Below are 27,969 nucleotides of genomic sequence, written 5' to 3' on the forward strand. Positions count from 1 at the left end.
ACCTTCATTGCTTTGCCTTCATGGGGTTCTATCTTGAGAGTCCAGGAAACACTGAGCCATAAAGTACAAGAGAAGGGAACAGGGAGAGGGAGAGAAAGTGCAAAGCCAGGGTGATCTTCCTGTTCTGGAATCCTTTGCTGCCAGTTTATTGTCATCACCAAAAGGGGAAGAGGCTGGTCTGGCAAGAGCCTGGACCTCAGCCCACAGCCCCCATTTATGCTGGCTATTCTATAACTAGTGATTCCAATAGCTACTGACCATGAAAATAGTCCAGCCCTCTCTGGGGGATCTAACATTCCCTGCTGAAGGGTCCCTTTTGAAGCATTAATGGAGCTGTTCCAACTTACCCTTCTGCCTGCCCACCTGCATGTGAGCTCCAGGAGGGGAGGGCTTCACAGGCCATTGCCCACTCACTGTTGTATTCCCATTGGTTGGGTCCTTCCAGTTCAGGGATTTCCCTCTCCCCCCAACTTACACAGACCATTAACTTGCTTATATACCTCCTCTGACCACTCCTCTGCTATAGGATCCAGCAGCTTTTAAAGTCTTTACTTTACACCCTGATGATGCTATTGCTGTGTGGGTAGTGTTTTGCAGCCACAGGACTCCAAGAACATGTTTTCAGGAGAAGGAGAATAAAGCAAAGGGGTGGGGTGGCAGAAAAAGGAGAAGGGGAGACTGGGGGGCTGAAGAAAGCTTCCTTCCCCTTGCGGGTATTATGATGGAGTGAAAGGAGAAGGGTGCAGTCTCTAAAAGAAGATGGAGAACAAGAAGTTTGGAAGGTGGAGGCAGAGAGAGAGGAGGTGCTGGCTTTTATTTATTAAAGAGCATCTAGCCCTCCCATGGAAGGCTTAATGACCCCTGAGTCAGCATTGGTTTCTTCCATTGTTCAGGCAAAGAAATCAAGGTTCAGCCAGCTATAGAACCTGCCTAAAGTCCCACCACTAAACTGAGGAGAGATGTGGAAAGGCTTGTATGTCTCCCAAGATGTATGGGCTGCCCACACTCACTGGCTATCAGACTGTGAAATGTTACCACAGGTCCCATGGGAGTTTCAGGACAGAAAGGGGACATCCCTTGCCTATGCTAGGGCTGAGTCTATTGGATCCCTAATGGGGGTGTGGCTAGATGGGATGACTCCATTAATGTGGCCTAGAAGACACGTCTTTCAGGGACAGAGACAGTCACCAGCTGACCTCATGGAGGCTTCACTTGAGGTTTTAGGACTGGAGGAAGGTGTCTTGGCTGTGGTTGGAGCTGTCAGGCTGCTGTCAGGCATGCATCCCACTTCTGAACAATCAGAACTCTGTTTGTTCCTCTGTTTGTGGACCTGATGTTCTAGGCCAAAGGGAAGTAGGGCAGGGAGAATGAAAATTCCTCTGAGAGTCCTTATAGATTTCCTTTTGTTTGGGGAAAGTCACTCAGTCCCAGCTGAGCCCACACACAATGTGTGGCTCTATTCCTGACTCTAAACAATGAAAACCTGAGAAGCTGCTTCCTCTGGGACCCTTTGGCCTTGCCTCCTTGCAGCTCCATGAATCCAAGCACGGCCAGGAACACCACTAGCAGTGATACCTGGTAAAATTAGAAACAGCTCTCACATCCGGCTATGGTTTAAAAGAAGCTAAGCACTGGGATTAATAAGAACTATTATAAAAAGTAATTATAAAAAATAATTGAGGCAGCAACAGACCTCAGGCCTGCTGGGCTGTGTTCCAGCTCCTCTGCATCCATTCCAGCATCTCTTTGTTCCTCTCCAGGTGGCCCCACTGCCAAGAAGAAATGGTGGATTTCCCAGTCTTGCCAGACTTCTCCCAGCAAGTATCTCTGTCCAACAATCTCTTCTTATTCACACATCTCCTTCTTCTTCTTTGGCCTGGAGAGATGAACTCAGGTAGTGTGTCAAACTTGCAGCCCAGCCAGCCAGGCCATGCGTACCTCCACTTCTGCCCACCCCTCCTGCCAGGTGCTTCCAGAGCTGAAATCCATACCCTACCAGGCCATGCCAAGTGCTCCACTCCCACATATAAGCCATAGCTTTTGAAGGGCAGAAAGGACCTCAGGCTTAACAGTTCTCATGAAAGAAGCAGCCAACAGAGATGATACACTAATTATGCAAACATAATTCTCGAATTCCCTGAGCTGGAAACCAGGGATACCAAAATGATGAGGCACGTCCCAGGTCCTTAAGAAGGTCAAGGGAGGGGGACAGATGTGACATAAAATCTGTTCAGGGATGTGAACGAGGCTGCAAGAGAAACATACCCAAAGATTTGTGAGCACAGGTAAGAGACAAACCTGTCTTTTCCAAAAAGCCAAGAAGAACCCTAGAGAGAAGGTACTGTTTGAGTGGACCCTTTAAGGACATATATTTTTCAAGAAGATGACAGATGGAGTGTTAACTGAGGCAGGCCGTGCCCCAAGGAGAAGGCCAGCCATCAGGTGTGGGTGAAGAGACAACTTGAGGGAATCTGAAAAGGGAAGCTAGTAGGAAGTGTGTTAGGGCTATACCCAGAGGGCAGGAAGGAGTCTCAAATGGGGCAAACAAAAAAAGTCACCACTATATTCTATGAGCAAAGTGAAGGATGGGAAGGATCCATGAAGGGAAAGCTTTGGGATTGGGTTTTAGCTGAGCTTCAAAGGAAGAAAAAGAGGTATGAGAAAAGGTGAAGCCAGAAAGAAGAGTGAGGGCATGCTGAGTGGCAGGAAACAATATGCAAAGGGACTGCTACAGGAATGGCAACTCTCATGGAAATTTCAAAAAACAGGGAGTAAAGGAACCACATGGAGACACCATTTATGAGGGTGATCAAATAAAAAAATTCTAATAAATAAAAATCTTGAAGGCAAGATTTGGCCTTTAGATAGAAAAATCCATGAAGCAAGGAGCCCCCCATAGATTATTTTAATACCTTTTGTTATTAGAGAAGCTGTACATGTGCATTATAAAAATTTAGAAAATCAGAGAAGAAAAAGATAAGAAAACATCTATTCCCATCATGCAGAAATTATCACCATCAACCATTTGGTATATCTCATTTCAGGCCTTTTTTTTCCTGCACATGTTTTTATGCAAACATGTCACTTTTTAATCAAATAAAAGAGTAGTGTACATATGGTTCTGCAACTTGCCTCTTTTTTTTTTTGGTCAAAGATTTCTTTTCATGTAATGTCCTGGCTATATTTACATAACTGTCCCCAAAGCAACATTTGCAAATGGTTGGTTCAAACAAATTACCACTCCAGCACCACACATTGTATCTGGTTGTAATATCCCTTGTGTATATTTTAACTTGGCATATTTGACAATTATTTCTTCAAGAAGCCAAGACCATTGTTCTGTAAAGTGTCTTACTTTTGTTATTTGAGTTTTTTACTATAGATTCCTGAGCTGCAAAGGAATGTGATAAAAATTTATCTTTGATGAGAACTGATTTGGGCTGTTTTCTGGCTTCTCATCCTAGAGGAGGTCAGTGTGGTAGGCCCTGGGGAATCCATCCTGGCACTTGTGGGGGAAGAAGTGGAGTTCTCATGCCACTTGTCACCATACCTGGATGCTGAGGATATGGAGATCCGCTGGTTCCGGAGTCGGACCTCTGAAGTGGTCCACCTGTACCAGGGGCGGCAGGAGCTCTACAGCCAGCAGATGGTGCAGTTCCAGAACAGGACCAAACTCCTCAAAGATGATATCATGGATGGTAGTGTGAACCTGCAACTCCTTGGCATCATTCCTGCTGATGAGGGCCTGTATGGGTGCCGTTTCCTCTCCAGCAACTTCTCCAGGGAAGCAGTCTGGGAGCTGGAGGTAGCAGGTATGTGACCTAGCCAAGCCCCAGTAGGAGAGACAGAGAAAGGGGTCCATTTGGACAGATTGGCTTTGCTCAAGAGTAGACAGAGAAACATGGAGAAAGGGAAAATATATCTAATTAAAAAAAACTATTAAAAAGAAAGATTCATTAGCAAATGAACAAAGTAAATGTTCACAAAAAATATATACAAATGGCCCTTAAACATATAAAAAGATGATCACCTTTACTCATCATGAAAGAAAGGTAAATTAAAGCTACCCTGATGCGCAATATTTTACCTCAGAGATTGGCAAAAATTCAACAGTTTGACCATACAGGGGAAGCAGGCCTTCTGCTCTGTACCCTGATGATGAAGTTGAAAGCAAAACTCCAGTGCAGGGGGATTTGGCAATAGTTAACAGGATTGCTTGCACATCTACCGTTTAAACTGCAACCCCATCTCTAGGAGTTTACCCTGAAGATAAACCTCCTACAACTCCAATATGAAAAAGGCATACATATAAATTTAATCTTTGTAACATCATTTGTAATTGTACAACAGTGGAAACTACCTTAGTATCTAAGCGTAGGTGTTGACTATGTCACACATTGGAATGATCCACAGTATGCAGCTGAAAAAATGAGGAGGAGCTCTATGAACTGATGTGGAGTGACTTCTACGTTGTTGGCAAGAGAAAAAAACAGGTGCAAAAGAGTTCTATAGCATTTAAACTTTTGTGGGAGGAAAAATAAACATTGCACAAAAGGAACACAGGAAGGATACACTAGGAACTAATGAAATTGGTTACCTGAGAGGGGGAAGGTGCAATGGATGGAAAGGATGGAGAAAGGTTTGGGGCTTTCCTGGTACACATTTTTTACAGTATGGCTCTTTAAATATGTTAATGTATTTTTATTTTTTTAATACAAAATTTATTGTCAAATTGGTTTCCATACAACACCCAGTGCTCATCCCAACAGGTGCCCTCCTCAATGCCCATCACCCATCCTCCCCTCCATCCCACCCCCCATCAACCCTCAGTTTATTTTCAGTTTTTAAGAGTCTTTTATGGTTTGGCTCCCTCTCTCTCCAACTTTTTTTTCCCCTTCCCCTCCCCCATGGTCTTCTGTTAAGTTTCTCAGGATCCACATAACAGTGAAAATATATGTTGTCTGTCTTTCTCTGTATGACTTATTTCACTTAGCATAACATTCTCCAGTTCCATACATGTTGCTACAAAAGGCCATATTTCATTCTTTCTCATTGCCAAGTAGTATTCCATTGTGTATATAAACCACAATTTCTTTATCCATTCATCAGTTGATGGACATTTAGGCTCTTTCCATAATTTGCCTATTGTTGAAAGTGCTGCTGTAAACATTGGGGTACAAGTGCCCCTGTGCATCAGCACTCCTGTATCCCTTGGGTAAATTCCTAGCAGTGTTTTTGCTGGTTAATAGGATAGATCTGTTTTTAATTTTTTGAGGAACCTCCACACTGTTTTCCAGAGCGGCTGCACCAGTTTGCATTCCCACCAACAGTGCAAGAGGGTTCCTGTTTCTCACATCCTCTCCAGCATCTATAGTCTCCTGATTTGTTCATTTTAGCCATTCTGACTGGCGTGAGGTGGTATCTGAGTGTGGTTTTGATTTGTATTTCCCTGATGAGGAGTGATGTTGAGCAACTTTTCATGTGTCTGTTGGCCACCTGGATGTCTTCTTTACAGAAGTGTCTATTCATGTTTTCTGCCCATTTCTTCACTGGATTGTTTTTTGGGTGTGGAGTTTGGTGAGTTCTTTATAGATTTTGGATACTAACCCTTTTTCCGATATGTGATTTGCAAATATCTTTTCCCATTCTGTTGGTTGCCTTTTAGTTTTGTTGATTGTTTCCTTTGCAGTGCAGAAGCTTTTAATCTTCATGAGGTCCCAATAGTTCATTTTTGCTTTTAATTCCCTTGCCTTTGGAGATGTGTCGAGTAAGAAGTTGCGGCGGCTGAGGTCAGAGAGGTTTTTTCCTGCTTCCTCCTCTAGGGTTTTGATGGTTTCCTATCTCACATTCAGGTCCTTTTTCCATTTTGAGTTTATTTTTGTGAATGATGTAAGAAAGTGGTCTAGTTTCATTCTTCTGCATGTTCCTAAACATATTAATGTTTTGCATATTCAAAATATAAAGTTAGCTCCTCAGGATGGAGAAATAAAGGAGTGCATGTGACACAGGCACTTGAATGCTGGTGGGATTCAAGAGACACAGAGGGCAATATATTGAAATTTGGGGTGGGATTTTTCTTTACTTCAAGGGACTGTCCCTTATGTAATATGACTAAATTCCAGCAGCTCTTCTTGGCCAAATAGCCCCCCATAATATTTCCAAATGTCCTTCATGGGTACTACTGTTCCCATGTCCCACATGCCACCACAAATTTAAAATATTATTTATGGGCACCTGGGTGGCTAAGTAGGTTAATAATCCAACTCTTGATTTCGGCTCAGGTCATGATATCATGGTTTGTGGGATCGAGCCCCATATGGGGCTCTACGCTGACAACATGAAGCCTATTTGGAATTCTCTCCCTCTATGTCTGCCCCTCCCCAACTTGCACATGCAGATACTCTGTCTCTCAAAATAAATAAATAAATAAACTTAAAAATAAACTGTAATTTACATTCCACAGGTGGGGGCTGTGAGCCCACATGTGTGTTAGGAGCAGTCACAGTCATGATTCCTTATAATGACTGCAGATGGTGAGTGGTGGCATGAACATCATGTACAACTTCTGGGAAGGAGCCTGATCTTTCCCACTCTTCTTGCTTTTCCCAGGGATGGGCTCAGACCCTCACATCTCCCTTGAGGGCTTCAAGGAGGGAGGCATTCAGCTGAAGTGCAGTTCCAGTGGCTGGTACCCCAAGCCCCAGGCTCAGTGGAAAGATCATAAAGGACAGTGCCTGCCTCCAAAGATGGAAGCCATAGTCCAGGATGCCCAGGGCCTGTTCAATCTGGAAACATCTGTGATTGTTCAAGGGGGTGCCCACAGTAATGTGTCCTGCTCCATCCAGAACTCTCTCCTGATACAGAAGAAAGAGTTCACCATCCAGATAGCAGGTCAGTTGGTGCCAACTAACCCTCATCTTCTTACTCATCATGTCCTCCCTGTACATTGTTCCAAAGGCCATCTAAAAGGGCACAGTGGTACTGGGGCCTGGCTGTCTATGGGGTGGGCTGGTCTTGACACCTGAAAAGTTAGTGATTTGGATATCAGGAACCTACTAAGAGTACAACAGCTACCACTCACCCAGACAGTATGCAGGGGAGGCCCCAGGGAACCAACTTATGCACTAAAGTCCATGCCCTGAAATCCAGAAACTATTAATTAGAGGTCATCATGAGATCCCATGTGTTCCTAATTTCATCCCTTAAATGATATTTATTGAGAGCCCTCAATAAATATCGAACTCTTGCACTCAGGTTCACATTCCTGTGGAGAAAATACAAATAAAAGAGTGAATTATATTGTAAGGTTAGAGGATGTTAGGTGCTAAAAAAAAGTATTTTAGGTGCTGTACAGAAAATGAAGCAGGGAAGTGTGCTAGGGCATGGTAGGGTGTGTATGTGGATTTAAAAGTGGTAGGTCAGGGAAGAAGATGGTTAGGCAATGAGCTGAAGGGTGAGGCCATTATCTAGGGCCAAAATTTTATTATAAGGCACACACTGAAGGTTTTAATTTTCATGACCAATTGTTTTAAGTCTTGAAGATAAACCTAGCCTATGGAGCATTTTTCACATTGGTATAAATAAAGTTATATTACAGTTGACCTTAAACAACTCAGTGGGTTAAGAGTGCTGACCACTTTTGACTCCCCAAAACTTAATTATTAGTAATCTACTGTTGACTGGCAGCCTTACTTATAACACAAATAGGAGCTTAACATACATTTTGTATGTTATATGTATTATATGTTGTATTCTGACAATCAAGTAAGCTAGAAAAAAGAAAATGGTATTAAGAAACCCATAAGGAAGAGAGGAACTTGGGAAAATGACAGAGTTGGAAGACCCTGAACTCATCCCATCCCATATTTACAACTAAATATCATCCACATCCAAGTCAACAAACCAGAGAGTGATCTGAAGACTTGCAGAACAAACTCCACAATTAAATATAGAGAAGAAGCTGCAGCTGAAAGGTTAGGAAGGTCAAAAATGCAAAGGGAGGTTGCCCACATAGAGAGGGCAGAGAAACAAGCCCTCACACCAGGGATTTCACATGGGGAAGACTATTCCCCATAATGTTTGTCATTAAAAACTGGAGAGGCTGAATTCTGTGAGTTTGTAAAAACAGTGGGATTTGGAGCCTGGAGCTTTAAAAGTCAGCTGATTTGGCATTGGGTGAGCTGGGAGTGTGACAGCTGGGTCACTTAAAAAGACAGCAGCCTGCACACAGAGGCAACATAAAAAAAGGCAGTTGACACAAAGTTGGGGTAAACAGAGGTCAGATCTGTTCATAGTGATTTCAGAGAGTGTTGGGGGAATTCTCCAAAAATGAGGGAGCTAGCAGGCACATTTTTTTCCACCACCTCCCAGCATAAACACAGAGCCATCTGTGGGAGGTGAGGCTGCACAGACACTTGTAGTCTTGACCCAGAGTTCAGGGCAAATTTTGTTAAAGCTGCACATGCATCCCACCCAGCTGACAGGTGCACAGCTCCACAGCCTACCCTGCCCAGCTGCAGTGCAGTGCCCAGCCCTGCACCACGAGCCACCATCATGGGCCATACTCAGTCACACTCAGCCATCATTGAGTGCTGTGACCAGCCTCATTTCCATACCAGCCTGGTGAAAGCCCCCAGCTGTCACAGTGTTCCGGGGGATCTGGCATAGGAGAAGTGGTCCAATGCAAATATTGCTAACACCTCCACCACACTCGCAAGTGTCCATCACAGCTAGCATGCCTAGGTCCCACTAATGTCACAGAGAGCAAGCATAGCCCACAACAAGAGAAGAGTGAGGGAAGACAACTACATTGAAAAGAAAACTGACTCAAACTCAACAGTAAGGCATAAGCAAAACACATAGGATGTTTTCCTGAAGTTCCTGTTCCTTGTAAACAGGGGACACTGTACTGCAGGGCACTCCAGGATCGATTCTTCATAAAGTAACTTTCAAAAGCAGAAAACATAGCTAACTTTCTTAACACGGAGAAACAGACACAGAGGGGCAGACAAAATGACAGAGAAAATTATCACAAAGAGATCTAAGTGAAACAGAAATAAGTAACATACCTGATAGATAAATTAAAGCAATAACCATAAGGATAATCACTGGACTTGAGAAAAGACTGAAGGACATTACTGATCAAGACGGGTCATGATCTCATAGTCTATGGGTTCAAACCCCGCATTGGGCTCTGTGCTGACAGCTCAGAGCCTGAAGCCTGCTTCAGATTCTGTCTCTGTCTCTGTCTCTGTCTCTCTCTCTCTCTCTCTGCCCCTCCCCCGCTCATGCTCTGTCTCTCTCTCTCTCAAAAATAAATAAAAATTAAAAAACTTTTTTAGAAATAAAAAATAAATTTGCAAAATATAGTGATAAAAAGTCTTAAAAGCACCAAGACAAAAGAAGTCAATAACTTACAAGGGAAAGCCCATAAGGTTAGCAGATTTTTTAATAGAAACATTGCAAGCCAAAAGGAAATGATGATTATTCAAAGTGCTGAATGGGAAAAATCTGCAGCCAAGAATATACTATCTAGCAAGGCTATCATTAAGAATAGAAGGAAAGATAAAGAGTTTCCCAGACAAACAAAAACTTAAGGAGTTAATGACCTACTAAACCAGCCCTGGGAGATATATTAAAAGGGACTCTTTGTGTGGAAAGAAGAGATCAAAAATGACAGTATAAAGGTAGGAAACACAAAAGCAGTAAAAATGAATATTGCACACTAATGCAAATGATTATACAAAATCAACTTTTTTGAATATCATACATAGTATATTAATAAGGCCATAACTTTTTAAAGTTTTTACTTTAATTCCAGTTAGTTAACATACAGTGTTATATTAGTTTCAAGTGTACAACATAGTGATTCAACAATTCCAAACATCACCCAGTGATGATGTACTTATCATGACAAGTGCACTCCTTAATCCCCATCACCTATTTAACCATCCTTCACCCAACCTCCCCTCTGGTAACCATTAGTTTGTTCTCTATAGTTAAGAGTTTGTTTCTTGGTTTGCCTCTCTCTCTCTTCTTTTCCCTTTGTTCCTTTGTTTTTTAATTTCCACACATGAGTGAAATCATGTGGTATTTTTCTTTCTCTGACTAATTTATTTCACCTAGCATAAAACTCTCTAGCTCCATCTATGTTTTGCAAATAGCAAGATTTCATCCTTTTTATGGCAGAGTAATATTCCATTGTATATGTATACATGTTTTCTCTGTCCATTCATCAGACAATGGACACTTGGGCTGCTTCCATATCTTGGCTATTGTTGATAATACTGCAATAAACATACGGGTGCATGTAATCCCTTTGAATTCTGTTTTTGTATCCTTGGGCAAATATCTAATTGTGAGTTGCTGGATCATAAGGTAGTTCTATTTTTAACTCTTGAGGAAACTCCATGCTGTGAAATAAGCCAGACACCAAGGAACAAATATTGTTTGATTCACTTACAGTGAGGTGACTGGAGTCATCAAATTCATTTAGAGATGGAAGGTAGAATAGGAGTTGCCAGAGACTGGGTTGGGGTGGCTGGGAAATGGGGAGTTAGTATTTAATGAGTAGAATTTCAGTTCGGGAATTTGAAAAGAGTTGTGGAGATGGATGATGATGATGATCCACAACAATGTGAAAGTAACTTAATGCCACTGAATTGTACTCTCAAAAATGGTTAAGATGGTAAATTTTGTTATACATTTTACCACAATAAAAAAGAAAAATGTATTTTTAAAAAGACCACTGAACTAAAATCATCACTTGAAAAATAATTATCTTTAACAGACACCAAATTATTCCATTAAATTGCCACAAGAATTTTGAAAGAGTTACCTTCCATTTTCCATGTATCTCTTTGCCATCTAGCCCCTGTCTGAGTGGGCCTGGGCCACATCTTGCTTCAGGGCAGAGCCTCCTCAGTGAGCCTGGGGAGGACAAGGGGGAACTGGTAGTCAACCCTTAAGCAATTTTGCTAACATTTCTTCCAAAGGTGTGATGAGAAGTAAAAGCAAGTGTTTATAAGAAGTTGGCAAAATGAAATGACTTGTGGAGTTGACCCTAGCAGTAGAGAGCAATAATTCACCGTTCTTTGGATACCAACACCTTGGATTTTCAAGTTCTTCAGATATAGGACAATTGTGGAGAGTAGAGGGAGGACAGAGCCATGGTCACAGAAGTTCTAAGCTGGGAGAGTGGGTGGGGTCCATCACTACCTCCCTTCCACATCCTTCAATTTCCCTTTTCCACTAAGCAAGTTCGAGCTGGCCACTATTCCTCAGGGTCCTACCTGGGGAGAGCGTGGTGCGGCCGCTGTCATGATGCCAGTTTTCACAGATTGCTATGGTGCTGCCCAGAAGGTTTAACGCCTGCCAACTTGGAAGGATTTCCGGCACGCTGGGTCCAGAATAGTCTTCTCACTTAGTGTTTAGTGGCGCCTAAAGCGAAACAACTCCTTGTGGGGTGTTTTCCAGATGCATTTTTACCCGGAACCTCACCCTGGAAGAGAGCTTTCCTTGGGTCTCTGGTGGGACTGCCATTCCTCCTGGCTTTTCTCTTGACGCTGGCGCTGTACTTCTTTCAGAAGCAACGTAGGTCCCAAGGTACGGGGCAGGCTGGGGGCCTCCCGCCAGGCTCAGGCTTTGCTGGGAGGAAAGTGGAGGAGGAGGCCCGCGGAGAGGGCACCAAAGAGGTGCGGTCTTGCGAAAACGCGGGGCTGGGGTGGGCCTTGGAAACAGCAGGCGAGTGTGTACCGTTACGTGCCCTCCCCTTCTTTCCTCTTTTCAGAAAAGTTGAAGGAGCAGGCTGAGAAGGACAAAGGTAAGCAGGGAAAGAGGCGCGCTCTTTGCCCGCACCCTTAACTAGCTGAAGGTGGTGGGGAGAGGGGGAATTTGCTGGTTCAGGAAGGCGAGTACTTCAGACCCGGGGCGCTTGGAAGTGAGAAACGCGGTGGCGGAGGTTTGCTTTGCCACTTCCCCTGCCACGGAGCCCGCTCCTCCCTCGCGTGTAGCCCCTCCTGGTTCCTCAGAACGCACTGGGGCCGAGTCTGTGCTCTTTGGAGAAGTGAAGCCTCAGTGTACATCAATTGAGATTTTCCTCTTTTCTTCGTTTTTTCTCTAGGGAGACTCACAGAAGAGCTGGGTAAGTTCTGGGTACCACGCCCACAGTGAGACTACCGACTAGTGGGGTAACCCGATGCGTGCGGGGTGGAAGATGTTCAGTAGTTTAGGCTCCCTGTGGAGAGTGATGGACCGCAACAATCTAATTCTAAACCCATCCTTCTGCTCCGCCCACCTCTCCACCCCCAAATAACTCTCGTGCAGCAGTGAAGTATGTCTGACTTCAGACCCGCCCCCAGACAAACCCTGCCAGCCCCTCTCCTGCAAATTATAGGATTCGGTTACAATTCCACCATTAAACGTTCATCTTCCTAGGATATCTTTCTCTTTTTAATGCAAATGACACTGAGAAGGGAGGCACGTTTAATTTGCAGGGAAGTGTGAGTAATTTATCAGATTCACTTTTCTCCCCAAGGAACTCAGCACCATGGGCTGTGTGCCTGAACAGAGGAGGGTAGAGTGAATCCAAAGGAATGGAGAGATGGAGGAGAAGGCCACAATAGGTGTGGGGATTGGGTGGGTGGGTGGGGGGAAGACCTCAGGAACCACCTTGCATGCTGCAGTAAAACTCCAGGCAAAATTATGAGGTTCCAGAATCTTGTGTTGTAGTCCACCTAGTCCTGTGGAAGGGCAACTATAGTAAGTAATTAACACGCTGGTCTAAATTAATGTATAGTGTTGCCTTTCCTAGGAGGATTTACTTTTTAATTTTTTAATTTTATATTTATTTATTTTTGAGAGACAGAGAGCACGAGCAAGGGAGGGGCAGAGAGAGAAGGAGACACAGAATCTGAAGCAGGCTCCAGGCTCTGAGCAAGAGTTCAGCACAGAGCCCGATGTGGGGCTTGAACCCATGAACTGGGTGATAAAGAGTTGAGCTGAAGTGAGATGCTCAACTGACTGAGCTACCCAGGCGCCCCTAGGAGGATTTACTTTTTTAAAAAGTTTTTAATTCCAGTTAGTTAACATACAGTGTTATATTCGTTTCAGGTGTACAATATAGTGATTCAACACATCCATGCATCACCCAATGCTCATACAGACAAGTGCACTCCTTAATCCCCATCACCTATTTAACCCACCCCCACCGACCTCCCCTCTGTTTGTTCCAGTCTATTTCTTGATGTCTTTATCTCTTTCTCTCTTATATTTACCTTTTGCTTGTTTGTTTTATTTCTTAAATTCCACATATGAGTGAAATAACACAGTATTTCTCTTTCTCCGTCTTATTTTGCTTGGCATCATACTCTGCAGCTTCATCTATGTCTTGCAAATGGCAAGATTTCATTCTTTTTATGGCTAAATAATATTACATTACACACACACACACACACACACACACACACCACTTCTTCTTTATCCATTCATCAATTGATGGACATTTGGGCTGCTTCCATGGCTATAGTAAATAATGCTGCAATAATGAGCATTGTATTCTTTGTATTCATTGTATTCATTGTATTCTTTGGATAACTACCTAGCAGTGCAATTGCTGGATCATAATTGGTCTATACTTTTAACTTTCTGATAAACTTCCATACTGTTTTCCAGAGTGACTGCACCAGTTTGCATTCCCATCAACAGTGCAAGAGGGTTCCCCTTTCTCCATATCCCTGCCAACACCTGTTGTTTCCTAAGTTGTTGATTTTAGCCATTCTGATAGGTGTGATAGCTCATTGTGGTTTTGATTTGTATTTACCTGATGATGAGTGATATTGAGAATATTTTCATGTGTCTGTTGGCCATGTCTTGGTCTTCTTTGGAAAAAAATGTCTATTCATGTTTATTTGGTTTTGGGTTGTTGAGTTTTATAAGTTCTTTATAGATTTTGGATACTAATTTGCAAGGAAGTGTGAGTAATTTATCAGATTCACGAAACAATCAGTTTTGTTGATTGTTTCCTTCATTGTGAAGATGTTTTTTATTTTGCTGAAGTCCCAATAGTTTATTTTTGCTTTTGTTTTCCTTGCCTTGGGAGATGTATCTAGAAAGAAATTGCCGTGGCCAATGTCAAAAATGTTACTACCTGTGTTCTCCTAGGAATTTAATAGTTTCCTGTCTCACATTTAAGTGTTTCAATCATTTTGAATTTACTTTTGTGTATCGTGTAGGAAAGTGGTCCATTTCATTCTTTTGCATGTTGCTGTCTGGTTTTCCCAACACCATTTGTTGAAGACAATGTCTTTCTCCATTGAATATTCTTTCCTGCTTTGTTGAAGATTAACTGACCATATAGTTGTAGGTTCATTTATGAGTTTTCTGTTCTGTTCTATTGATCTATGTGTGTCTATTTTTGTGCCAATACCATACTGTTTTAATTACTACAGCTTCGTAATATAACGTGAAGTCCAGAATTGTGATTCACCTAGCTTTGCTTTTCCTTTTCAAGATATCTTTGGCTATTCTTCATGGTTTCACACAAAATTTAGTATTGTTTGTACTAGATCTGTGAAAAATGCTGTTGATATTTTGACATGGATTGCATCAAATGTGTAGATTGCTTTGGGTAGTGTAGACATTATAACAATATTTGTTCTTCCAATCCATGAGTATGAAATGTCTATCCATTTCTTTGTGTCATCTTAAATTTCTTTCATCAGTGTTTTATAGTTTTCAGAATACAGTTCTTTTATCTCTTTGGGTAGGTCTATTTCTAAGTATTTTATTAAAAATTTTTTAATGTTTATTTATTTTTGAGAGAGAGAGAGAGACAGAGCATGAACAGAGGAGGGGCAGAGAGAGAGAGACACACACAGAATCGGAAGTAGGCTCCAGGCTCTGGGCTGTCAGCACAGGGCCCGATGTGGGGCTCGAACCCACAAACTGTGAGGTCATGACCTGAGCCGAAGTCGGACACTCAACTGACTGAGCCACCCAGATGCCCCTCTGAGTATCTTATTGATGTTGGCACAATTATAAATGGAACTGATTCCTTAATTTATTTCTGGTGCTTCATTCTTGGTGTATAGAAATGCAACAGGTTTCTATGTGTTGATTTGTTACACTGTGACTTTACTGAATTCTTTTATCAGTTCTAGCAGTTTTTTAGTGAAGTCTTTTGGGTTTTCTATATAGAGTACCATGTCATCTGCAAATAGTAAAGTCTTACTACTTCCTTACCAGTTTGGATTCCCTTTATTTCTTTTTGTTGTCTGATTACTGAGGCTAGGACTTCCAGGATTATGTTAAATAACAGTGCTGAGAGTGGACATCCCTGTCTTGTTCCTGACCGTAGAAGAAAAGTTCTCAATTTTTCCCCATTAAGGATGATATTAGCTGTGGATTTTTCATAGATGGCCTTTATTATGTGGAAGCATGTTATCTCTAAACCTATTTTGTTGAGGGTTTTTGTCATGCGTGGATGTTGTACTTTGTCAAATGCTTTTTATGAATCTATTGAAAGGCTGATATGGTTCTTATCTTTTTTCTTATTGATGTGATGTATCACATTGATTGCTTTGTGAATATGGCACCCTTGCAGCCCAGGAATAAATCTCACTTGATCATGGTGAATGATTTTTTAAAAGTACTATTGGATTTGGTTTGCTAGGATTTTGTTGAGGATTTTTGCATCTATGTTCATCAGAGATATTGGCCTGTAGTTCTCCGTCTGTCTCTGTCTCTCTCTCTTTTTTTCCTTGGTGTCTTTATCTGGTTTTGGCATCAAGGTAATACTGCCCTCATGGAATGAATTTGGAAGTTTTCTTTTATATTTTTTGGAACAGTTTGAAAAGAATAGGTATTAACTCTTCTTTTTTTTTTTACTTTTTTAAAAATATAATTTATTGTCAAGTTAGCTAACATACGGAATATACAGTGTGCTCTTGGCTTCAGAAATAGATTCCTATGATTCATCACCTACATACAACACCCAGTGCTCATCCCAACAAGGGCCTTTCTCAATGCCTATCACCCATTTTACCCTCCACCCTACCCTCTTCCATCAACCCTCAGTTTATTCTCTATATTTAAGGGTCTCTTATGGTTTGGCCCTGTCTCAGTTTGTGGCTATTTTTTTCCTTCCCTTCCCCCCATGGTTTTCTGTTAAGTTTCTCAAATTCCACATATGAGTGAAAACATATGATATCTGTCTTTCTCTGACTGACTTATTTCACTTAGCATAATACCCTCCAGTTCCATCCATGTTGTTGCAAAAGGTAAGATTTCATTATTTTTTATTGCCAAGTAGTACTCCATTGTATGTATGTATATGCCACATCTTCATTATCCATTCATCAGTTGATGGACATTTGGGCTCTTTCCATAATTTGACTGTTGTTGATAGCACATGATCAGGTGAGATTCATTACTAGGCTGCAGGGCTGGTTCAATATCTGCAAATCAATCAATGTGATACATCACATTAATAGAAGGATATGAACCATATGATCTTATCAATAGATGCAGAAAAAGCATTTGACAAAATACAGTATCCTTTCTTAATGAAAACATTCAAGAAAGTTGTGATAGAAGGAACATACCTTAACATCATAAAAGCCATATATGAAAGGCCCACAGCTAATACCATCCTCAATGGGGAAAAACTGAGAGCTTTCCCCCTAAGATCAGGAACATGACAAGGATGTCCACTGTCATAACTTTTGTTTAACATAGTGTTGGAAGTCTTAGACTAAGCAATCAGGCAACAAAATGAAATAAAAAGCATCCAAATTGGCAAAGAAGAAGACAAACTTTCACTCTTCACAGGTTACATGATACTCTACCTTTCAGGAAAACCTAAAAGACTGTACCCAAAAACTGCTAGAACTGATACATGAATTCAACAAAGTCTCAAGATGTAAAATCAGTGTACAGAAATCAGTTGCATTTCTGTACACCAATAATGGAGTGACAGAAACAGATATCAAGGGGGGGGGTCACCTGGGTGGCACAGTCAGTTAAGCGTTTGACTTCAGCTCAGGTCATGATCTCATGGTTTGTGGGCTCTATCCCCACATCAGGCATGTGCTGATGACTCAGAGTCTGGAGCCTGATTCAGATTCTGTGTCTCCCTCTCTCTCTGTCCCTCCCCTGCTTGCTCTCTGTCTCTCTCTTTCTCAAAAATAAATAAACATTAAAAAAAGAAAGAGATATCAAGGAACCAATTACATTTACAAATGCATCAAGAACCATAAAATACCTAGGAATAAACCTAGCCAAAGATGTAAAAGATCTGTATCCTGGAAACTATAGAAAACTTATGAAAGAAATTGAAGAAGACACAAAGAAAAGGCAAAGCATTCCATGCTCATGAACAGGAAAAACAAATATTGTTAAAATGTCCATACTACCCAATGCAATCTACACGTTCAGTGCAATCCCAATCAAAATAGCACCAGCATTCTTCTCAGAGCTAGAACAAGCAATCCTAAAATTTGTATGGAACCACAAAAGACCCTGAATAGCCAAAGTAATGTGGAAAAAGAAAACCAAAGCTGGAAGCATCACAATTCTGGATTTTAGCCTGTACTACAAAGCTGTAATCATCAAGACAGTATGGTATTGGCACAAAAAGAGACACATAGACCAATGGAATGGAATAGAGAACCCAGAATTGGACACACAAAAGTATGGCCAAATCAACCCTTCTTTATATGTTCGGTAGAATTCTCCTGTGAAGCCATCTGGTTCTGGACTTCTATTTGTTGGGAGTTTTTTTTGATTACTGATTCAATTTCTTTGCTGGTTTTTAGTCTTTTCAAATTTTCTATTTCCTTCAGTTTCAGTTTGGTAGTTTATATATTTCTAGAAATTTATCCATTTCTTCTACGTTGTCGAATTTGTTGTTTGTCCAATTTTAGTTATATTCTCTTATGACTGTATCTCTGTGGTGTTGGTTGTTCTTTCTCTTCTCTCAATTGTGATTTTATTTATTTGAGTCCTTTCTCTTTTTTTCTTGATAAGTCTGGATAAAGAGCTATAAATTTTATGGATTTTTTTCAAAGAACCAGCTTCTGGTTTTATTAATCTGTTCTATGGTTTTTGTAGTTTCTATATCACCTAATTATTTTCTAATCTTTATTATTTCTTTCCTTCTTTTGGTTTTAGGTTTTGTTTGTTGTTCTTTCTCTAACCTCTTTGGTGCAGGGTTAGGCTGTTTGAGCTTTTTCTTGCTTCATGAGGTAGGTCTGTATTGCTCTCAACTTCCCTCTTAGAACCAGTTTTGCAGTATCCAAGAAGTTTTGGCCCATTGTGGTTTCATTTTCATCTGTTTCCATGTACTTTTTAAATTTCTTCTTTGATTTCTGGTTGACCAGAAATTCATTGTTTAGTATCATGCTGTTTAACCTCCATGTATTTGTAGTCTTTCCATATTTTTTTCTTGTGGTTGTTTCCTAGTTTCATAGCATTATGGTCATAAAAGTTGCATGGTATGATTTCAATCTTGAATTTGTTGAGGGTTGTGTTGTGGGCTAATATGTGATCTATTCTGGAGAATATCCTGTGCGGACTTGAAAAGAATGTGTATTACAAAAATAAACTCAAAATGGATGAAAGACCTAAATGTAAGACAGGAAGCCATCAAAATCCTTGAGGAGAAAGCAGGCAAAAACCTCTTTGATCTTGGCCACAGCAACTTCTTACTCAGCACGTCTATGGAGGCAAGGGAAACAAAAGCAAAAATGAACTACTGGGAACTCATCAAAATAAAAAGCTTCTGCACAGCAAAGCATAAATAGCAAAATAGAAATAAAAGGAAAAGTTGCAAACTCATTGTATGAAGCCAGCATTAACTTGATTGCAAAACCAAAGACCCCACTAAAAAGGAGAACTACAGACCAAATTCCCTAATGAACATGGATGCTGAGATGTCAGCACGAGCCCAACATGGGGCTTGAACCCATGAACCATGAGATCATGACCTGAGCTGAAGTCAGATGCTTAACCGACTGAGCCACCTAGATGCCCCTAGATGGGTCTTCCTTTTTAACCATTCTGTCATCTTATGTCTTTTTGTTTTTGTGTTTGTTTAGGTTCAGTTAGTAAACACACGTTGTAATATTAGTTTCAGCTGAAGAATATAGTGATTCAACAGATTCAACACTTCCATACAACACCTGGTGGTCATCAAATTAAGTACATTCCCTATTCCCCATCACCTATTTAACCCCTCCTCCATCCATTTCCCCTTGGTAGCCATCAGTTTATTCTCTATAATTAAGATCTGTTTCTTGGTTTGCCTTTATCTCTCTTATTTTTTTCCCTTTCCTTCTTTGTTTTGTTTCTTAAATTCCACACAGGAGTGAAATCATATGGTATACCCTCCACCTCCCTCCATGTCATTGCAAATGATTTCACTCTTTTTATGCCTGAGTAATATTCCATTTTATATATACCACATCTTCAAAGATTCATTTTTAATATTTCTTGCAGAACTTGTTTAGTGGTCATAAGTCCTTTAGTTTTTGTGTGTCTGGGAGATTCTTTATCTCTCCTTCTATTCAAGAAATTCAACTGTGTCTTCTGAATTTGGAAATAGTGACTTTATGAAGAAGGGGCCCTGGAGTGTCCTGCAGTACATTGTCCCCTCTTCACCACACCTGGCAGTTCATGAGAGTATCCAATATGTGTTGTTTATGTCCTGCTGTTGTGTCTTGAGTCACTTTTCCTTTCAGTGTAGTTGTCTTCTCTAATTAGCTGCCTGTTGTGGGCTGTGCTTGCTCTCTGTGATGTTAGTAGGACCCACGCAGTTCAACTCTAAGGGGGCATGACTGCTGGGGAACTTGGGAGCCGGGTGACAATGCTAACAAAGTTTGTGCTGGATCACTAATCCTATGCCAGATGCCCTGAAACACTCCAGGGGCTGGTGGCTATGTTATGGGGTTTCTAGGGGCAAAAGCCTGGGCAAGAGAGTGAGGATGGCTGGGCATAGCTGGTACTTGTGCTCAACAGTGGTTGGGGATGCATGACTGGAGGTGACATGGCTTAACAAAATTTTCCCTGAGCCCAGGATCAAAGCTAGTAAGTTGGTTGGTGTGTGCTAGTTCCCAGGAGAACTTGTGGACATGGCATACTGCCAGTGGGTTTTATAGAAAGTGTCTGTGCAGCCCTGTCTCCCATAGGTGGCTCTGTGTTTATGCTGGGGTTTGGGGAAGGAAAATGGCATCTTCCAGCTCTCTCATTTTTGAAGTCCCCTAACATGCTCTGAAATCAGTATGAACAGCTCTGTCTCCTGCTTGTCTCCAGTGTTGTGTAAACTGTGATTTTTATGTTGCCTCTCTGTGTGGGCTGCTGTCTCCTTAAGGGCAGTGACCCAACTATCACTCACCCTTGGACTTGCCCAGAACTGAGTCAGCTGACTTTTAAAACTCCAGACTCCAAGTCCCACTGGTTTTACAGACTCAAGGAATTCAGTCCCTCTGGTTTTTAAAACCAAATATTATGGTTTTAAAATATTTTAATTTAAAATAAAATATTTTAAAAATTAAAAATAAATAAAATATTTAAAATATGGTTCACTCTTCCACGTGTGAACACCCTGGTGTGAGGGCCCATTTCTCTGCTCTTTCCATGTGTGCAGCTCCTTCTTTCCTACAGACAGCCTCCTTTACCTTTCTGACCTTCCTAACCTTTCAGATGCAGCTTCATCTCTGTGTTTAGTTGTGGAGTTTGTTCTGCTAGTCTTCAGATTGCTGTCCGGTTGATTAACTTGGATGTAGATGATGTCTAGTTGAAAATATGGGATGGGATGAACTCAGGGTCCTCCACCTCTGCCATCTTCCCAAGCTTCTTGCTAGAATGATTTACTTTTAAAATGAGACATAAGGTGGAGAAGTCAAAGGAATGCATTTCTAGTGGTAAAATATCAAGGTCTTAATATCTGGCCAGGGGAAATAATTGAGTGTGATGTCTTCCCAGTCTTTTAAATAGTGTACCTAGTAAGTGACCCTGAGGCTTACACAGGCTGTGTTCAATGCCTGGACTTATGAAGGACCTCCTCCCTAGGAAAAGTTTCTGACTGCAGGGCAAAAGAGCAGTAGTCTCTCAAACCAGACATGAGCCCTGGAAAGAAGCCCCTTAGTATCAGGACCTGTTTTTCTTTTCCAGCCTTGTGCAGATTTTTGCCTTAGAGCAAAGAATAGGATGAAGCAGAAGAATCCCGTAGATTGGTGGTACAGAGACTAAGATGAGATGTGGTGAGCAGTGGTTTAAGACTAAGAAACCTCTTCCCAGTGGCCTAACTACCTTGGGAAGGTAGTTCCCCTTACCCAAAGACTGATGTTTTCTCTGTGTGTTTTGCTTACAGGGAAGCTTCAGACAGAGCTTGGTAAGTGACCCCTTTTGGGATTATTTCTTCTTGTCTACCTTTTAGCATCTGATTTTCCATGTATGTTCTTTTCATATCCCAACCAACTATGATGCCCAGTATGGAATGCTGATAGCAATGTGGGTGGCGGGAGAAAATGCTGATAGCAATGTGGGTGTCAGGAGAAAGAGGAGAAGGGCAGGGGTGGGTGCAAAATGCAGTGTGTGAGCAGGGAAGCAGCACTGACCTGATGTTCTGATTCCATTTTTCCATGACTGCTTCAGACTGGAGAAGGGCTGAAGGCCAGGCTGGTGAGTGAAATCTGTCTCCCTCCCACTGTCCACTTTACATCTCAACATCCCAGTCACTCACTCTGACTAACCACCCATGCTTCATTCTGTTTTATTCCACAGGCACATGGCATGCATTAATGTATGTCACTTAATAGAAGTCATATTCTAGTTTTGCTCTCATATTTACTTTCATATCGTCCTGAGGTGTAAGCATATTGTAAGCCATTGGTGAAAATTATGGTTGCACATCAGAATTATCTAGATCCTGGTACCGACCCTCAAAGACTGTGACTTGTGGGTCTAGAATGGGCATGTTGACCTATATGTAAATATTTTCCCCTATACCTTCTTCCATTCCCTACATAAAGCAGTCTAATGTGTAGGTTTATTTTGTATGTATTCTTGCAAAAGGTGAATTTCTTCTTTGTGCACAAACATTTTAGTTTCTGTAAATGACATTTACAGTCTTGTGCTGTTCCTTGCTTTTTTCACTCATCACTGTGTTTTAATACCCGTTCCTGCCACTACATCTGGTCTGTGTCTCCTTGCAGTGGAGTACTCCATTTTAGCCGGCCACCTTCTTGGAACAGACATCCAGCCTGCCTCTAACTCCATACCACCACACACATTGCTGACTGAATAGCTTCAAATGTGTTGCCTTCTGGCTTTATGTGGATATTTCTCTGGGATGTGTACCCAGGAAGGGAATTGCTGGTCCATGGGGGAGGGGATATGTCACTAAGTGGGATAGAAGGATCCCCCAAAGGCAGTATCATCATCCTGCCATTGGCAGTACATGGAGGTTCCACATGCTACATCCCATATGAGCCAGCTTGCTAAGTTAGCTTGTCAATGGAGATGAGTGATTGCTCATTGTTCTTTCAGTCTGTCCTCCTCTGGACACTAAGAAGTTTGGGCATCTCTTCATATGCTAGATGACTTTTGGGGCTTCCTTTTTTGAATATTGCCAGTTCATGTCCTTTGGCTATTTTTAGTATGAGGTTACTATCTTTCTTTTATTGATTCAAGGAGACATGTGTACATACATACACATATCACCAACAAAGTTTCAAAAACTCAAGTCATAAGATAAAAATTTGATGAATTAGATTTTATCAAAATTAATGATTTCTTTTCAGTAGGAAACCATGGACATAGCTGATAGCAGGTGACAGATTAAAGAAGGAATTTACAATGTTTAATACCAGTGAGGGATTAATATTCTTATGCAGATATATCTTCATCAAAATTTTACCTTATGTCAGGTGTTTTTGAAATTCTACTGAAGAAAAACTTCCTCACACTTAGGTCACAAAGATACTCTCTTCCACTTTCTTCTGTTCACTTTATATGTGTTATGTGTATGTCTTTAATCCATCTGAAGGTTGCCATCTACTACATCATCTGTGATTTCCCCATTGATGTGGGTATTGCTCTTAGTTAATATTTGGTTCCCATGTGTAGATAGGACTATATTTTGACCACCTATTACTTCATTGTTCTCACTGCTGTGGCTTTTGTACCCAAAAGTACAAGTTATTCTCCTTTTCTGGGAGTGAACAGACATTTTTAAAAGTGAACGGACATTTTTAGGTCCATTTTAAATTTTAGGATAAATTTACAAAATCCTTTTAAAAAATCCAAAAGTGCCTAAGTGGCCCAGTCAAACGTCTGACTTTGGCTCAGGTCATGATGTCCCACATCATGGGAGTTCGAGCCCCACATGAGGCTCTGCACTGACAGTGTTGAGCCTTCTTAGGATTCTCTCTCTCCCTCTCTCTCTGCTCCTCCCCCATTAGCTTGCTCTCTCAAAATAAATAAACTTAAAAAAATAAAGTTCTACTAGTTATTCTGATGTAAAAACAGGTTTGAAAGGCCCTGCTATAAATTTATGAATCTCTGAAAACTTCTATTACTTTTGCTATTTTGTGATTTGTTGATTTCTCTTTTGTAAAGCAAAATAAGATAAAACAAAACAGAAATCAACTCAGAATGGTTCATATTAAGAAAGGATGCAAGACATAATGTCTAAAGGACATGTTAGGACAGGAGCCATGTTCAACCAGGCCCCCTTGGACTGAGCCTGCTGGTCAGATTGAAACTTCATGTGCAACTTTCAGGGCATCTCAGCCACCTGTATTGGTTCTCTTTGCCTACATCCTTTGTTCTCCTGCCTTTCTCAGCACAAGGTTAGACTGCATACAGATTTGGTATAACCCAGCAATGACACCACCCACCTACCCAATTCTAAATTCCCAGAGAAATGCCATGGTGAACCCAGACCAATCTGGACTCTACCTGTCACAGTAGGAAGGAGATCATTGGGTTTGTGCCATTCCTCATGCATCTTGAGTCTCCCTCAACGTTCTAGAGTTACTGGCTCAGATCTCTAAACCTGTTTTCCTTTCTTCTTGGTTTCAGAATGGAGGGCAGCCCAACAGTATGCAGGTAACTGAAGTCAAGGGACTGTAACTTGTGATTGGGTTGGCTGGATTTTACACACAAGGGAGGTGGAGAGATCTGAGATTAGAGGAAGGGTCTGTCCAAGAGCCAAGTATGAAGCCTGCATGCACACACACACATACAGCATAATCCTACCTTTGCACATATACGACATGACACATATGCCTGCATGTGCACATCTGATTATACTCACACATGCACATTTTTGTGCATGCACATTATACTCATACACGCGCATATCTTCTTTAAAAGCACATCATTTTCTGCGTTTTACCAGATTTGTTTTCATCTGGCAGGAAGGCTGCTAGGGCCTGTTTGTAGGAACCTCTTATCTGAAAGAAGAGATCCTTAAGGTTCTCATCTATTAAATGGGTGTGCTTTGAGGGGTGAGGTGTTGAAGTGCAGGGCACTGGACCAGATGATCTCAGAGGTCCCTTTCCATTTTAAAATCCTAACATTGCTATAAAACTGAGGCTCAGAGTTCACATGATGATCTCAAGGTCACACAGAGTGGTGGCATCCAGGAATTGGACCAGCCAGGAGCCTCTTCACCTTGACCAGGAGTTGGGAGAAGTGAGCCTGCCTCCATCTCCACGAATCTATCTTGCTTTCTATCTCTGCTCTCCGTGGCACCTAGTATGGCATTCAGGAAACTTCAGGAAAGAAATATGATTCCTCCTGCGGCTTTCAGGTGCTCAGGAGTGACTTGCAAGCTGCTTCAGTAAACAGGGATGGTTTTAGGGTGGGAATGACCACCAGGAGCACTACGGTTTACTTGTCAGGGAAGGGGACAGGCAGGGCCCAGAACCGTCCTCCACAAACCTTAAACCCGTGCCTCTGCACAGTGCATGTAACCCTTGATCCGGCCTCGGCGCACCGCAGCCTGGAGGTCTCCGAGGATGGCAAGAGCGTGTCCTCTTGCGCAGCAGTGTCCGGCTCTGTGGCGGCGGACCAGCAGCGGTTCTCTGAGCAGACGTGCGTGCTGAGCTGTGAGCGCTTCTCAGCTGGCCGACACTACTGGGAAGTGTATGTGGGACGGCGCAGCCGCTGGTTCCTGGGTGTGTGTCTGGCTGCAGTTCCCCGCTTGGGGCCAGTGCGCCTAAGCCCGGCCAGCGGTTACTGGGTGATGGGGCTGTGGAACCACTGTGAGTACTTCGTCCTGGACCCACACCGCATCCCGCTCACCCTGCGCGTGCCGCCCCGGCGTGTGGGCATCTTCCTGGACTGGGAGGCAGGAAAATTGTCCTTCTTCAACGTGTCCGACGGCTCCCACATCTTCACCTTTACCGACACCTTCTCAGGCACGCTCTGTGCGTATTTCAGGCCCAGAGCTCACGACGGTGGTGAACACCCGGATCCCCTAACCATCTGTCCATTGCCTATTAGGGGGACACAAGACCTGGAAGAGGATGACCGTGACACCTGGTTACAGCCCTATGAGCCCACAGATCCCACCCTGGGCCTATAGTGAGGCACTCTTTTGCCTGCGGGTCTGGGTCTTTGGCGGCTTCCTGGATACTTTATGCTCTCCCGCTTCTACGGAGGAAGCATCACAAAAATGTCAGCAAAGGCTAAAGAGCACAGCAGAAAGGGAACAAAAAGAGGAACCTTTGCTTATATGTGTGTGTATACACATATATACATATAAATACACACACACACACACACACACACACGATTTTCTTTAAGAAAAAGAGGCAATTCCAAAGCTTGTTTGTGTGGATGGTAAGAAAAAGCAAATGAATAACAATAAATTCATGCTGTCATTAGCCATAGTATGCACTGTGGAAGACCAGAAAGAAACTGGAATGGAGGAAAGTTGGAGGGAAATCTTACTGGACTGGATAAGAAGTATCGGTTAGCTTGTATATTTCTTATACTTTTTGTATATGTTTTCTAGTTCTAAAATGTCTAGAAGCAATGACACTTCATAAGCAATGAGTTCACTTAGGGCTTAGATCCCAGTGTTAAATGGCACTTCTCACTGAAATGAACTTGGAGAAATGGCTGATTCCAGGGTTGGAGCAGAGAAAGTACAGGTGAATCTGGAACACTGTGTATTCAAATGTGCTCAGAAACTGATGGGGACGTAGGAACTAGGATGAAGAGGCTCCACTAGCCAGTTATGAGACAGCTTGAACATTATAATGAATAATGACAAGAATTGATCAACAAGGAATTGAGCAAATAAGAAAATTCCCTAAGTGTGCCGAGAGGTTTCTCAGTCAGAAAATAAATACAAAAATGCAGAAAAAGGAAAGAAGAAAATGAAAGGTAACTCTATGAACTCACGTTTTTTTTTTATATGTACAGATATGTGGAGCACACACACATGTGATAGGTATAGGTAGATAGGTATGTAGGTAGGTAGATAGATGTGTGTCTGCATGCATATGGTTCCTAGCTCTGTCAGTTTTGACAGCTTAGAAACAATAACACACCTAGCACCCAGAATTTAGCTTTTAGTACTGTTTTCCACAAAAGGAATGAAGGTTCCTTTGAGAAATGGTGGACCCCAGGGCTGAGGCGGGGAAAACACAAAATAGGTGTGATATTATGATTAATAAGTATATATTTGCTCTTCCACCTAGACTCTCACACAGAGCTCTTGAAACCCTTAGAATTTCCTAAATGGTAAGAGCTATTAGGGTGGCTTTTGGTATTCATAACAAGCACCTTTCAACCATACCTTATTTATGTTAATGATATGTCTTTTGGAAAGCCCCCTAAGGATGGGGCTGGTTATCAGAGGAACCAAGTATGTGATTAAAAGGTTAAAACTTAGACCCATCTCCCAACCTCCACTTCCAAACTCAGTGAAGAGAGGCTGGAGATTAAGTGCAATCACCAGTATTGCCAATGACTTAATCAACAGAATATATGTAATGAAACCTACATAAAACTCAAAAGGACCAGGTTCATAGAGCTTCCAGGTTGGTGAACTCTTGAAGAGGGAGAGAGAGTGGTGCACCCAGAAAGCATGGAAGCCTCACACTTTACCCCATTCCTTGTTTTTTGCATCTTTCCATTTGGCTGTTCCTGGGTTATAATAAACCAGTAATCTAGTAAATAAACTGTTTTCCTGAGTTCTGTGAGGTGCTCTAGCAAATTACTAAACTTCTGAAGGTTGTGGGAACCTCCAATTTATAGCTGTCAGAAGCACAGGTAACAACCTGGACTTGCAAGGGTGTGTGAAATGAGGGGCAGTCTTATAGGACTGAGTCCTTAACTTTTGGAATATGACACTATCTCTAGGTAAATAGTGTCAGAATTAACAGCTTGGTGTTAAAAAAATATACCAGAATGGGTCGAAAAGATCTTGCCTGGGTGGCTCAGGCAGTTGAACATCTGACTTCGGCTTAGGTCATGATCTTGTGGTTCTTGAGTTCGAGCCCCAAGTCAGGCTCTGTGCTGACAGCTCAGAGCCTGGAGCCTGCTAAGGATTCCGTGTCTCCTTCTCTCTCTCTCTGTCCTTCCCCTGCTCACTCTCTGTCTCTCTCTCAAAAACAAATAGACATTAAAAATATAAATAAATAAATAAATAAATAATCTACTAGAAAGTAAGGAAGTACTCAAAGAATGAAGAGGATTTATTGTCAAATTGGGTGTTGTATGGAAACCAATTTGACAATAAATTTCATATTAAAAAAATAAAGTTTACTGAGAAAGAAAAAAAAATCAGCTCAGAATGATCTGCATGCCAAAGGGGCATATTTTGGGGTGGCATATTTGGCTACCCTTCAGCCCAAAAAACAAAATTTTGAACAACACTGAAGGGGATTATAATATGCCACCCCAATATCTGCCACTTTGGAATGAAAATTATTTTGAGCTGAAGGCAATTGA

The 27,969-nt window shown here is 41.8% G+C and overlaps 1 protein-coding gene and 1 long non-coding RNA gene across 2 annotated transcripts; one reads left to right on the top strand and one right to left on the bottom strand.

Moving 5' to 3' along the window:
• Positions 1 to 674: 674 nt before the first annotated feature.
• BTNL9 (butyrophilin like 9) lies at positions 675 to 26,509 on the top strand. The gene is made up of 10 exons (XM_015086494.3): positions 675 to 1,894; positions 3,465 to 3,812; positions 6,610 to 6,891; positions 11,476 to 11,604; positions 11,789 to 11,821; positions 12,122 to 12,142; positions 21,368 to 21,388; positions 21,652 to 21,678; positions 24,082 to 24,108; positions 24,969 to 26,509. Exons 1-10 carry the CDS (start codon positions 1,783 to 1,785, stop codon positions 25,589 to 25,591), a joined length of 1,623 nt encoding a protein of 540 aa, XP_014941980.2. The 5' UTR covers positions 675 to 1,782; the 3' UTR covers positions 25,592 to 26,509.
• Positions 5,898 to 12,287, bottom strand: LOC128314877 (uncharacterized). Its single transcript, XR_008297040.1, has 3 exons — positions 11,292 to 12,287; positions 10,838 to 10,929; positions 5,898 to 7,264 (listed from the first exon to the last, which is right to left on the bottom strand). It is a non-coding gene; the product is annotated as an uncharacterized LOC128314877 (long non-coding RNA).
• Positions 26,510 to 27,969: the final 1,460 nt, after the last annotated feature.

Source organism: Acinonyx jubatus, chromosome A1, assembly GCF_027475565.1.
Source record: "Acinonyx jubatus isolate Ajub_Pintada_27869175 chromosome A1, VMU_Ajub_asm_v1.0, whole genome shotgun sequence".
Lineage (NCBI taxonomy): Eukaryota > Metazoa > Chordata > Mammalia > Carnivora > Felidae > Acinonyx > Acinonyx jubatus.

What these genes read in the sequence shown, in the direction of transcription:
- BTNL9 (XM_015086494.3), top strand. Translation starts at nt 1,783, where the DNA reads ATGGTGGATTTCCCAGTCTTGCCAGACTTCTCCCAGCAAGTATCTCTG. An exon ending in GAAGCAACGTAGGTCCCAAG is followed by an intron (nt 11,605 to 11,788) that starts GTACGGGGCAGG and finishes TCCTCTTTTCAG; the next exon opens with AAAAGTTGAAGGAGCAGGCT. An exon ending in AAGGGCTGAAGGCCAGGCTG is followed by an intron (nt 21,679 to 24,081) that starts GTGAGTGAAATC and finishes TCTTGGTTTCAG; the next exon opens with AATGGAGGGCAGCCCAACAG.